At 41.8% G+C, this 14,692-nt stretch overlaps 1 protein-coding gene across 1 annotated transcript; it reads right to left on the bottom strand.

The window, feature by feature from the left end:
• Positions 1-8,541: 8,541 nt before the first annotated feature.
• BMP10 (bone morphogenetic protein 10) lies at positions 8,542-14,226 on the bottom strand. The gene is made up of 2 exons (XM_059943166.1): positions 13,893-14,226; positions 8,542-9,479 (listed from the first exon to the last, which is right to left on the bottom strand). Exons 1-2 carry the CDS (start codon positions 14,224-14,226, stop codon positions 8,542-8,544), a joined length of 1,272 nt encoding a protein of 423 aa, XP_059799149.1.
• Positions 14,227-14,692: the final 466 nt, after the last annotated feature.

The raw sequence follows: 14,692 nt of genomic DNA, 5'->3' as shown, positions 1-14,692 counted from the left end.
CTGTGTCTGTGTCCAAATTTGCCCTTTCTATAAGGACACCAGTCATATTGGGTTAGGGACCACGCTAGTGACCTCATTTTAACCTGGCTACCTCTTTGAAGACCCTATTTTAAAATAAGGTCACACTCTGAGGTACTAGGGGTTAGAGCTTCAACATATATTTTGAGGGGGGACACATCTCAACTATCCCAACATCCATTAAGAAAAAAGCAATAGTATTGAATATTGGAAACTACAGAAACAGACCTCTTGCATACAGCTGATGGGGTATGATGTGGTATAACATTTTGGAGAGTGCCTTGGTAGTATCTCTCAGAATGATATAGTCTAAATGTGCACATCCTTTTTCTCCAGCAATTTCATTTTTGTGAATATAACAAAATCCAAAATAGGCAAAATCAACATGAAAAATGGAAACTCTGAAGGTAAGATTTCCAGGGATATGAGGAGGAGGGTGTGTTAGGGATTTGCTACTGTTTTTAGTATTAGGTATCATGGTCAAGTGGATTTCAACCTCAAATCTCAAAGCTGTCCTTCAACAATGAACACTGCTAGGCTTGATTTGTGATCTTCTGAGGAATCCTTTAGGGAATCGATGGAAGAAGTACTTCATTTCCTCCAGCTCTCTCCCCTCAAGGAAACTTCTGAGCAATAACCAACAAAGACTGCCAAATTTAGCAAATAAAAACACAAGACACCCAATTAAATTTGGAGTAAGATAAACAACGAATACATTTTGAGTATATCCATGTCCTATGCAATATTTGAGACATACTCAACAAATTTTTCATTGTGTATCTTAGACTCAAATTTAACTGGACATCCTATATTTTATCTAGCAACCCAATACCTGACCCCATACTGTACAAAGCAAGAGTGCCTGGCCCTTGGGAGTTAGGATGCGATAATGTGATTTCACTGTGCTGTGCTTTTGTAGAAGTTTTTTTTAAAAAGCAACAACAAAATCCCCAAAACAAAAAACCAAACCAAAAAACCTTAAAGAACAGAACATGTGACAGTGGCAGCAAAAGAGGTAACAGGAGCTGGTCTCATGTAAATACTATGTTAATTAAAACAGACGGATCTGGAGCATAAACAAAATAGCTGCAGGGGGCTGGTTTTTGTTCTCGCTGGGTTTCTTAATATAGTAACTCAGTTCCCATCCTGTTAGCACTCTTCCCTTATCAAACATTGAACTGGGGTATAAGGAAGTTTAAATTACCAGTGATTGGAGAGTCATTTTCTAAACACTTGAAACAGATGGTTTACTGCCTGAAAAGCATGCTTCTTTTCGGGGAATGGAGTGTTGAGCTTGGCTATTTCAGGAAAATGTTTGGCTGCAGCTCGTGTACTGACATCACGTTTGCCACGCGGATGAACACTTTCCCCTCCGCTCTGTTCCTTCTGTCGGGTTTACCCACTGGCGAAGGTCTTATTTTGAATGCTGCTTGCTTGTTTCTTGCAGATTACATTGGGCAAAAGCCTACTTACTCCTCCCATATGACGTCTCACAGTTTCAGAGAAACACCAATAACCATGATTTTTTTAAATGACAGTCATTTGAGAGTGTACAGTTGATAGAGTTCTGCTAGCTGAGCAGTAGTGAACTTAACAAAAAGAGAACGTCCTTTTGCCCTTTTTGGGGGGATCTAGGATCCAGTCCAGGATCATGTGTTGCCTATGATTGTCATGTCTCTTTAGCCTCTTTTAATCTCTAACAGTTCCTCAGTTTTTCTTTGCCTTTCATTGAGGATTTTAGAGAGTACAGTCTGGTTATTTTCTAGAATGTTCTCCAAACGGATTCCTCTGATATTTCCTCATAAATGGTCAGGTTACGTCATACATTTTAGGCAAAAATACTAATGAGGGGTTAGAATTGGATTTTTCTAGCACCACTTCCATGCTGTGGGAGAAACCTGGCCTTGTGTCCTGTGAGTGAAAATTTTCTGCTGAATCCCGATTTGATGACAGCTCTTCACACTTCCCACCAAAGAATCTTAATTTGAACTGAGTGGCCCAAAGTTTGTATAAGAGTCTCAGAATCACATTTAAGAGTAAAAATGGATTGGGGTGTCTGCGTGTTTCCAGGCTTTCTCCTTGGGATGATATGAGCTCCTTTGAATCTGTGCGAACGCTCTGAGGAAGGTTAAGAGAGGGCAGGAGCTGGTTCTTGTAAACTGACAGTTTGGGAGAGTGAGTTGGAGATAATCGCATAATCCATTTATAACCACCCAAGTTAACAAGCTCTCACCTTCTCCAAACAAGCCCCTTATTTACAAATAGTCACTTCTGCACAAAAGCGGGCTCTCATCATGTGACTGGAGCTACATGCAGTCCGTCTCATGGCATTATTTTCCCGTAACACCACAAAGATCAATTCACCTTAGGAGCACTGCTAGAACCCGTAAATATTATTAAATGCATAATCTAAGATTTGAAAATGATTTTTTATCTTACTTTGTAGACAAACTAGCCCCCAAATCGCTTGCAGGCCTGTCTGCCCAACGCGATGCCAGGCTCTATCAGTAGATGAGAAACTTCTAGAACCATGATGGCTGGTTCTGCGCTGCCATGCTCAAGTCAGACCACAGGTGGAGAACAGTCCAAGCTCCACACTGGGAGAGGCACTCAGAAATGGCACTATTTACAGAAGAGAATGAATGTGTTGCTAAAGAATTCAAAATCAAGTCGTAAGAATGGCATTTCGAAGGTTTTTTCAGTCCAGCCCTGGCCTAGGCCCCATCTCCGGTTCTCAGCCCCCTTTCCTCCAGGACTGGAACTGTTGTCCTGCCTTTATCACTCCTCCCGATACTGGGAACAAGGGTCGTGCTCCCTGCTGACGCACTTGCCAGATATAGCCCACCGGCCAGCACATTGGAGGATCCCCTCCAAAAGAGGTGCAGGTTGATTGTCTGAGGGAAGTATTTGGGGCCCACCTGGGAATGTCTCCCTGTCCTTCAAATCCCACATTCTGCCATAGATTCAACTTCCTTCCAGGACAGACAACAGCGTCTGTTTGTCCACCAGGCCTATTACCCCCTCAGGGCCCAAGTCTAGCCTAGGTGCAGGCCTTCCTTCTGTTTCCAGCTGGCCGAGGGAGCCCGCTGTTTCTGGCCATGTGTTCAAACACACACTATTACAGGAAAAGGGGGACCGTGGATGCAGAAGGACAGGAGAGCTGTCTGCAAGCCAGAGGGACTGTCATGAAGATGGATTAGATGTTCACAAGGGTTGGGAACAGGGAAGTTTTGAGGGACACCAGAAGGGTCTTCAGTTCCATATAAGGAAGAACTCTAGTGACTTTCTGCTTACCTTTGTCTCTCCTGCAGTAACTCGTGGGCATAATGAACTAACCTATTTGATGAAATGAGTACAAAGCAATCCCTCTAAAAATGTACTAGCTGCCCTTAAGAAGGTAGTGTGTTCCCTTCTCGTCACTAATATTTGCGGAAAAGATGAAAAGTGCTTTGGTGGCTGCCAGAGGGAGTGGCCCTCAGATAACTTCAAAATTCCCTTCTAAGCTTGAGATTCTGTAAAGTTTCGGTAATCAAGTTTCAGTGAACTTTAGCCTAGATATGTTTCCCAAAGTAATTTCTGTTTTATCTGTCTCATTCCAAACTCAAGAAATATTTCACAATTATTGACAAAGAGGAGCCAATTTCATTGTCTATGTATGTCTCTGGCGTTGTTGGGTTTCACAGAAAGTTGTGTAAAATGGGAGAAGCATATCCTCACTCTCTGGTGAGACAACTTAGAAGCCAAAACTAACTCATCGATTCTTCAGGCCGTGCTCTATGAACATAGCAGGAAGCTCTACTCCATCTGGATAGACTGTGAAAAAGAAACGTTAAAAAAAAAAAGAAAAGAAAAGAAAAGAAAAAAAAAGGGAAGCAGGGAACGCAGAAAAGATTTCATCTTGAGGAAAAATAAGCTGCACATAATTATTGTCAAAATAATTTTTCCATTTTATTTAACAAGATGATTCTGAATGTACACAGGTGGCTTATGAACACCGTGTAAAATACTTATTTCCATCTTCACTGTAGTCTAATAATTACTATGTAAATTTGGACAGGGTTTTACACGAAAACATGAACATGCTTCAGCTGGTTCAGTGTGACCGTGGGATTCGTGGATTTCCCATGTTTGTGGAGGCTCGTTAGGTGGGCACGAACACGTCGACATCCCCACGGCAATCAGGCCAGACACTCACAAAACAAGTGCTCATATGTGATAGGAACATGCGGATCATGACAAACGGGCATTCCTTGACAGGGTTGTTCAGATACATTTCCACACCCAGAAACACCCTTTTATGCTGCTCTGATACAACGTTATCTACTTTCCTTCCATCTAATGTGTGAAATCAAATGTCCTTGTTGGAGACAAGAAAATGCACAGAGTCACAGAAGCATTGCTCTTTTACCAGATTCGAAAAGGGCTAAGTACAACCCACGGTGACTCTGTGAAAAGATCCCAGGCCTTTGGATAGGACAGCATCCCCTCAATGTTCCAGACAAATTGCAAATGGCTTTGCTAAAACACTGCTGCACTGTATGGTCTCTTGAACAGTCCAGTAAGAAGCCGTATGTAAAATTCCTTTCTATGAAAATATCTTTTACTTAGAGAATATAGATTCCAAAGAATACCAAAACATTTACTAACATTAATTTCTGGGAAAAGTATTTGCCATTAATTTCCAAAAAAATTATATGCAGGGAAAGAATTTAGGTACCTTGAGACTGATTCTTTTGGGAAATCACTAAATTAACCTTTTATTTTACATTTATAGAGTAATGCTTCCAATTACAAATGGATTTGTCCAATTGGGTCTCTGAATTGGTGGGTCATTGAAGGTGATGGATACAGTCAGAGGGGAAGCACCAGTTTAGGGGCATGAAAGGCCCCCATTAAATACCGTCTCCATTCACTGAGCAGCAAACATAGTCCCTCACAGCCTGACATTTGCCTCTCACAGTAAAATGACAGTGTCAGCTTATTAGAATGATATTTATTGGTTAAATATTTTCTGGAACACCTACACGTCAGTTAAAACTGTCCTATTTAGAAATCAGTGAATATGCCAAGGGGCTCACAGCATGCCTACAAGATACAAATATACACACTTACGGCAAGCTTCTGGCAAGGCTCCTCGAAGTAACAGGAAATGTTGATGCAAAAAGACAGAGATGAAAATACAGGCGATACACTGTAGAGGAGCCATACTCAGGAGAAGGTACTATTTGAAAAGCACAGAAGACTCTTTTATCCAAGAGGGAATCACAAACATAAAAATAAAATATTTGGTATTCTACACTATATTACAAAAAATAAATATATCCATCAATAAATAGTAGGAAGCCTAGAAACTTTTACATGAATATTTTGGTTGTTGGCTGCCAAAGTCCCCCTGCTACCTTTCTCAAGAGTCATTTAGGTTTATCAACTTCAGCGATGATAATTCTGCCATAAAAGTGTAAAAAAGACAGGTGTGGCATATAGCAAAGGTCTATGACCAGAGAAGACAGTAGTGAGTTCTACTTTCCTAAGGATCTGACACCTTCCTGGCTTCGTACTCATGCAGTGAGGTAAAGGAATTGCGAGCATGCTTCAGGAGGCCTGAGGGGAGCTGGCAGGACCCCTCTATTTATGGTCGGTGTGTTTTAATTTTTTGATGACAAGAAAGCAAAAAAAAAAAAAAAAAAAAAATGCAACTAGCAACATTTGAATAACCAATAGGTGGCTTTCTGCACTCCTTCCATAGGGTAGAAGAAAATCTTAGAAACGCGTGTTTACCTCTGGACTGTGGTAAAAGGAGAAACATCTGGCATATGCAGCCTGATTGCCAACAGCCTAGATTTTCACATCTCTTTAATGGAAGAGTGACTGTAAGGGCTCACAACAAAGCTTCCCTAGGAACCTGGGAGAGCCAGCAGAGGGCATGAGGAAAGCAGAGTCTGGCACGTCACATCTTTAGTGTTCTAATATGAACGTGCTAATAACAGGAGGATACCAGAGTTGGCAGACGTGGCTCCCGAGAGCTTACTGTTACGTATTTGGGTATTTTGCAAGCCAGTTGACATCACATTGGTAGCTTGAAGTAGGCCATGGAGGGGGTATTTGCGCCATTGAAACACACAAATCAGAGCTATTCCCTCCTCACAACCCGCACCTCGCCACTGCTGGGTATAAAGCATTCACCAGCATACCACTGTCTTATGTACTTTACATATAAAAGAAAATTCTGCTTGATTTTTATCTAGTTAGAACAATCCCATTCAACCAAGGTTTTATCGTTATGTCTATTACAGTGTCCTTTAGAAAGGATAAGAAGTACCGTAGAGTATATGAGTATACAGTATGTACCATGGATCCATGGATGTAAAGAATGCACCCCATCCCACGGAGGGCACTAAGCTTGGCTATATAAAGCCAGTTAGACACACACACACACACACACACACACACACACACACACACAAGCACACCGTTTTCTATGGAGGGTATTCCATAAATGAATGATTCTGAGTTGCATGGCTATCTCAAATTGTCAATCACTGTATACCCACTGATGGCCAGAATACCACTCTTCCAGGGGCAATGGATTCTCCAGGATTCACCCTCTGGATACCAGTGGACAACAGATGTGCAGAGCTGAGGGCCAAATTGGGCAAAATGTCCTTCAAAATAGCTTCCCTGGCCTCTATTTTCTAGGGCAAGATGAGATTATGACCCCAGAGGTTTGTGAAAGCAAGGCTGATGGTTTTCGAGGGTAAAAAAAAAAAGTGCAAGCCTTTTTAAAGAAGCATTCAGGGGGGTGAGGGGGGGGGGACAATGTACTGGAAACCACATTCCTGATTCTAGGTTGGACCATCTATGTTGTCTGCCTGGAGGTGTCAGAACAGTCTGAGAACTGCTCTGCTGTGGTTCTCCCTGCACAACACTTGTGGTCCTGCATGGGGGGCACTGGGACCAAGTCTCAGTGTCCTTCCAACTGGCTAACTAATGGGCAGACGCCCCAGACCATTGTCATCAGGAATACTTCCCAGTCCCTTAGTCCTGGCCAGTTCCCAAACAGAAAGACTGCAGAGTGGGAAGGTTGGGAAGGCTACAGGGTTTCCACCATGGGGCAAACCTGATTTCCAAATTCCAGCTTAGCTTTCGAGTCATTTGGTTGTGTGTCTATTTCTTAATTCATTTATTTAAATGTATTCATTTTGACTCTGGTTCTCTTTTTCTTACACTTAAGTATTCTTCATGAACAAAACATTTTATATATTAGCAACTCAACTAAATAAAATATCAGGGGGAAATCTAGAAATTAGAGCACTAACTCCTTTTATCCCAAGAGCAAACGCTTTCAGGTGTCCTCTTCCAGCTCAAAGCAGGGGCAACGAAGGCCAGGGATGATAGGGGACGCATGAATGGGAGAAGGACACAAGGTGCTCAGGCAAAAAAGAGGGAGGGAAGGGAAAAGGTAGAAAACAGCAAGAGCAGAGGTTCAGAGGCAAAGGAGAAATATGAAGAATTGAAGAAAAATAGTAAGAAGAGTCCAACAAACAGATCCCTTCTGATTTTTCCTCCTCTTGGTCTTTGTTAATTTTATTTTGTCCAAAATATTTAACTCTCCAATTAGAACTGCTTATAATTTTACAAACACGTCCTAGGACAGCATCTCTATCCTTTGCCCTCCTCCCCTAAGAGCCCCTCCCACCTCCTGTACCCTCTGCAGCCATAAAGGTCAACACACATGGCCTTGCCTTCCTGTTGCCTTAGGAACAGATGGAGTCCCCTTTGCTTTCCTTTCTTGACCAGGCACTGCCCTCTAGAGCACACTGGTCCCCCGTGGGCTCATTCTTTGCTGTTGTCCCTTAAGGCCACTGCCCCTTGAAGTCACTTGGTTTGTGTATCAAATAACCCCTCCCCTCAAACATGCAGCCTCCTTTACCAGGCCCTGCTGCTCTGAGTAATAGCAGAAACTCAACTGACAAAAGCTACCCCTACATTTCCAGTAGTATTTCGGAAATGTAATACTTCCTAGGATGGTTAAATTCCTGGTGCAAATTATCCTGATGGAAATACTACTTAGAGAGGAGGTGACCAAGAACATCCCACTGTCTTTTAACATATACACATTTGATTGGGTTATGCAGGTGTGTGAGTAGAATCTGCCTATATAGAACCAAAAGGATTTTATAGGTTTATCTATGTACACATATACATACACGAATATCTACCTCTCTCGACACTGTTTTTCTGCTTAGGGGTGTTGCTTTCGAATCGGCCTAAAGGGCAAGTAGTGTGGGCTTGCCACTTACTATTAGAGATGGCCTTGCCAGGAAATGGCAAGTCCAAAGAAACATAGATTGGAAGGGACTAGACTGTGGAGTAAATTATGCATTTCCTACAACAAACCGACCTGTCAAATTCCCTAAGGCAGCAAGCTTCTATGATCTGTACACCCTTATTAAATAATCTCATTAAATAGGAACACAAAATATACACATTTACAGTTATTAAATAAGCCACAGGACTCCTCTTCTATCTACAGCCACACTCAGAGACGGCCATACCCTCATATTTAAACTTGTAGGTGACGACACCTTTGTCTAAATAGAGAATGGAGATGGGCTCCAGCTTGGTGGGCACACAGCAGGCTTTGGAAGCCTTCTGGGAATTCTTGAGGTGGACCAAGGCCTGGATAATCGCATGCTTCGTGGGGGTGAGATGCTCAGCCAGGGGGTAATTGCAAACACCACGGCATTCGTAGGCTTCGTATCCAGGCGGGGCAATGATCCAAGAGTCCCAGCCAATCTCCTTGAAGTCGATGTAGAGCGGGGTCCTCTTGCAGTAGTTTCCTTTTGCATTCCTTCTGATGCGGGCAGTGGAGTCATAGATGATGTTTGACCTCATCTGCAGCAAAGCCTCTTCCCCAGGTCCGCTGGAATAACCTTCCAATCCCAGGTTGTCCATCTCCGGAAGTTGCTCGTGGGCAATCATTTCATTCAGTTCTTCCTTCCGCTCCTTCTCACTGCTTTGGTCATCAGAAAACACGACAAGCAAAGGGACATGCTTATTCCGGGCACTAGTGTCTATTTCCAGTTGTCCCCTGCCAGCATCCTCCATTTCATGTTTGCTCTCAATGTGAACCTCCAGCTGGTGGGTGGATGAGCCTGACTTTTGCCAATGCCTGATGGCATCGGTGACATCAAAAGTCTCCCACTCACTGTTGGTTCCATAGATCTCCCCTGACACCAAGACCAGCATGCTTCTTTCACCCTCACGGTCCCCTTTGCTCTCTAGTACTTCGAAAATGGTAATTTTCCGGTCCACTCCTTCATATATCATGCGATCTCTTTGCACCAGGGTGTACAACCTCAGTTCAGCCATGATGACCTCTTCATGGTGAGGGATGGACACATTGAAGAGGAGAGGGTATTTTCGGAGCCCATTAAAACTGGCTGGTTGGGAAAACAGATCTGAAAAAAAAAAAAAAATCAGATTTGCAGTATGTTACAGAGAAAAACAGAGGCTTATTTATTCAATAAGAGTGCCTGTCCATTCAGGAAGCTTGATACAGAGAGAATGAGGGAAAATCAATGAAAACAAACACAGTGTTAGCATTCTCTAAGAGAGAATACTGAAAGGTCAAGGGTAGAACGCTAGACTGAGTTAAGCTGCCAAGACTAAAATGGAAAATGGCCGCCTCATGAATGAGAGAAAACGCACCCAGCCTTGTTTGCGTAGCTTATCGGTCACAGAATTATAGACCTGGGAGGGACCTTGGAGATTGTCCAGGCAAACCCCCAATTTTTCTAACCAGTGAGGAGCTATCAAACGAGACACGTGTGGTGGTTGTTTTTTTCTTGAAGCTTTTCAGTGACGAGGATGTCATGGCTTTTCCTATTTGTACTTGTAATGGATGGAGACCCTCACATAGTCGGGGTCTTCCTGAAAAACATCCATGTAGACCAGGGGTTGGTAAACCTAGCCCACAGGCCAAATCAGGCCTGCCACCTGTTTTTGGAAATAAAGGGTTACTGGAAAAGAACTTCACCCATTCATTTCTACATTGTGTTTGTGGCTATTGTTGCACTACAATGGCAGAATTAAATAGTCTCGACCAAGATCATACGGCCCACAAAACCTAAAATATTTACTATCTCTCTGGCCCTTTACAGGAAAAGTTTGCTGATCCCTGCTTTAGACAACAAAGCCTGACAAGGTCAACAAGATAGGCATAACACTAAGGGGGTCACAGCAGTTGAATTTGGGGTTTGTGGTTCTCCGTAAGGAAGAATGAGGGGAAACAAACCTTGGGGATAGATTGGTTGCCTTAATTTTGTGCTCTTAGAACCTGGTATGGAAGTGCAGCACACAGGAATCACTCAGAATGTTTATGAAATGAAATTGTAAAGGTCCTGTAGTCTTAGAAACACACCTCCAAATATTATTATGTTGACTCCTTATCTGAGAATTTTATAGGAGTCCAAATCTCCTCTACACATGTCCCAGGTAATACCTGTCTACAAGGAATCCCTGAAGACATCTATCATCAATCAAAAAGTTCCATGACACCAAAGATGCTGAGGACCACCAATTGAGGGGGTCGCTATCATCTTTGGCAGCCTTTTCCCAATTGTATATCCAATTCATGATTTCAGTGAGGTCCTTGTTCCAGATTGTAATTTTAAATATTTTTCTTTAACTTGATATTATTGTTTTTATACTAACTTCCTTTTTTAGACTTGTTCTAAGCAACAGTATTCATGAAATGAGGGGTTCGAGATGATAGTTATGTGGATTTTTTTCAATCCACTTTAATAAAAACATATATTGATTTCACATGATTCACAGCTTCCTCTGGGTACCACCTAAAATCATCTCATATACTGCCAGTGAGAATTACAGATCAGTGGAATGAATTTAAACTCTCTAGCATGGCTCGCAAAGCTACCTATAATTAGGTCTTAACCTCTTGATCCAGTCATAGCTCCCATTCATCCCCTACAACATGGAACATTGCAATTTATCAATTAATATTTGTAGAAATATTAAACAAAGTCTCCTATTTAAAGTAGACTGATATCTTCACTACTTGCCAAAACACTCCTTTGCTTTACTGTATACTGCACCTTTGGATATGTTCTTCTGACCCTTGGAAAGCTCTACCCCCTCATCTCTATCTATCTAGCTGTGACCCCTCCCTATGGGGTCCTCCCTTCTTCACCTCCCTATCTGGGAGCCCACTCCTCTCTGGGTAACTTGAGTATTTACCCTCTATACCTCTCCTTTGACCTTGCCACTTACATCCTTGATTTTCAGTTGTCTTTATGAATGGATTTTTCCCAACTAGATTGTCATCCTACTGGCACGTACCACAGCTTAACCTCCCTTCTATGCCTCCAATCTACCATGATGCTTTGAACAGAGGTAGCACTTTAAAAATATTGATGAGTTGATGATTCTGGGCATCAGACCGAATTGATTTATGGGCATGACATATGTCCTTCATACATCAAGTAATATGGTAGTTGTCCCCCGCCCCTTATAGGAATGGAGAAAACTTGATTCCCCTTGGACTGGAAACATGAGAAGACCAAAAGTAGGGGAATAGACTGGTTGCTCCATCCATTAGAAAAATGCACAATAAAAGCTCACTGTAGTGGGAGGAAGGGTTTACCAAGGAGCACAAGGACATTTTTGGTGGTATGAATGTGTTCACTATCTTGATGGTGGTGATGGTTCCAATGGATGTTTACATATGTCAAACCCTATAAAATTATACACTTTAAATATGTGAAGTTTATTGTTTATATCCATTATACTTCAATAAAGCTGATATAAAAATAAGTTCACTGTGCATGTGCAAATATAGTAATAATGGAGGTGTTACCTTTCAGGCAAGGGAGCTAGTGTTTGCTGAGCAAATTACATGTGCCAAGTGCTTTGCAAATTGTTTTATTTAGATCTTACAATAACCCTATAATGCTGGTATTGGTATTCTGTTCATTTGATTCTGGAAGAAATCAAGCCTCAGTGCAGAGAACTGACCTCCCCAAGATGACAAGGAGAGGTCAAAGCAGTGGTAGGAAATAAAGTCATGCTTTTTCCACCTTGAAGCAGCACTTGTTTTCCCCTGTTAGTTAGATTTGGAGGAGGTTTTGTTTTGTTTTGTTGGTCTTTGTCTCGTAGGGAGTTGCACTGAGCAAATGGTAGAGAATCAAGGAAAGACAATAACAGCCGACAGGGTGAGCCCAGTGCAGGATTCATGACCTTGGGCTGTGCATTTTCACCAGTGGATTGGCAGAGGTGGGGGCAGCTGGGTTGTCCACTAAGAGGTTTGCTCCTGCCCTCACTGATCTTCAGTAATAAGAAGCTCTGAAAACTCCATTTCCTCACCTGGACCATCCAAATCCTCCACAGAAGTGAGAACCGAAAAACTCCTATTTTCCCCAGGGATGCGAATATTTTCCCACCCACACCCTGAGCCAGCCACCCAGGGATCCACACTCAGAAACATTAGGAAGGCTTCCCAGGGAAGGAGGATGTTTATTTTCAATTCAGACTGACCACAGAAAGAATCTGTAATTTCAGCTTGTCATTTCCATTATGTTACTAAATGTTACTAAGTCACATTTCCAATATGTTACTAAATATTTGAAATTTTGGCAGTCACCTAAATTTTAAAGGCAAATAGTATCTCCAGGACTGAGCAATACCTATTCAACATTTCCCCCAATGCCTGGAATTTAAGGAATTCATTAGTAACAACAGACATTTGTTTAATACTTCATAGCAAATGTAGTACTTTCTTACTTGTAACCTCTTTGAAATTGCTCAATTGTGTTACGTAGGTATATTGTCCCCAATTTACAGATGAGGAAATTCAGATTCAGAGAAATTAAGCTAATTATCCACATCTACTAAGTCAACCCTGTCTGAAAAATCCAAATCTTGAGCTAAATCTTGTCACCGCCTTTTTGTTTTCAAGAATATTTGGCCAACATCTATCCAAACCCTCTTTTGTACCTGCCTAATGACTATAAAAGCATAATTGGTAAATATGAAAGAATTAGTTATTTTGGACCCACAACTTTTACCATAGATATTAGAAAAAATTTTTCTTGATTACTTGTACCATATTAAATAAAGGATTAACTTGCTAAGTCATTAGATTTAGTACTGAATAAAGATCTGGGGGCAGAAAACACACTTTTCCCGCTGATATTTAAAGCTGGTACATTGCTCTTCATAAAGACACAGAATAAGCTGTATCATTAATTGGGCCATGCGCACTTCCTGGAAACTATAAACAGTGCTCCAAGGATATACACGTCACAACAAACAAAACAAAACTTTAGGAAGAATCTCTAAAATATGTTTCCGTCCTGTTTGAACATTTCTTAAATAAGGTCACAAAACTGAAACTCACCCAAAGTTTGAGTGAAACGCAAATCACAACTTTCTGTATTTTACCTATTGTCATCATTTTCATTCTATGTAGAAGTTGACAAATTTTGTAGTCAATTAAAAGCTAAACGGAACTGAGACCTATCTGGAAAATGACAGACAAAGGTATAGTGGTAGACCAACATTAGTACTTTTTATTACCTGCTGTCCAAATTGAAAATTTGCAAAGACCCAATTATAATGTCAAAATGGTAGACACTTTATGGCATTGGATTAAAAGATATTCTTTAATACCTTTTAATAATATTTGGAAAATGACCATAAAAACGGTATAGACCAAAATGTGCCTTGTTTTGGGGTATCTGTGTACACACACCCCTATATAGATGTTTTCACCTTTATCATTTCCACGCATTGTAAATTTACTCACCGCTTCTAAAAACTCGAATCCAAATTTGATCAGTAAAATCTCCACTTACCTTCATTCTTGAAACTCCTAATGATGTTGGCAGATGGTATGGAGGTCCTATCTGTTGCAAATTTGTTGTAGAGTTCCAACATGTACTCTGGTGGGTCAACCTTGGCTGCATCCTGCATCGGGATGTCCGACAGGTTCAATGTCTTGAGAAACTCTTTCTTCATGCTCTGTAGCAGTGTGTTAAAGTCGACACCATCTTGCTCTGAGAAGACATCATCAAAGAGGGGCATATCTTCTTCCAGAGGCGACTGCTCCAGGCTCATGATGGGGCTGCCAGAAACCGAGTGAGCCACCAGGCAGGAGAGAGCACACAGCTGCAGGGCCAGGGAACCCATGACTCTGCTCCGGCCCCCAGGCCAACCCAGGAAGGTTTAGCGCTCCTGAGCTCTAAGTGGCAGTTTTATCTTGCGGAGCGTAAATGTCTCGTGTCACTGGAGACAAGTTTGGAAACTTCCCCTCTCTCCCTCCCCCTACCACTCTTCCTCTCCCCCCCCAAAATCAGGTTGCAGTAATTGGATAACAAAATCCCCCATAGGGGCCTAGCCTTTCTTATCTCCCTAGTGTAAACTTGTGCACCAGATTTTGTTTCTATCTTGCAATCCTTTTTTCTTTTAATGAGCATTTTGTAAACATTTCCACATTCTGACACTGGCTGAGAGATAGGACAATTTTCTCCTTGCAAAGGCTCTGCTTCTCCTCCTTTCAATTCACTTCCTTTTGGCAGGAACGCGTAATTTCTGCTTTTACGTGGTTCAGTTTCACACATGCATATAATAGACATTGAGTCAACACAATACACGT

The sequence above is a fragment of the Balaenoptera ricei genome, chromosome 13, assembly GCF_028023285.1.
Source record: "Balaenoptera ricei isolate mBalRic1 chromosome 13, mBalRic1.hap2, whole genome shotgun sequence".
Taxonomy (NCBI): domain Eukaryota; kingdom Metazoa; phylum Chordata; class Mammalia; order Artiodactyla; family Balaenopteridae; genus Balaenoptera; species Balaenoptera ricei.
Note: the sequence above shows the minus strand (reverse complement) of the source record. Positions and strands in the feature narration are given on the sequence as shown.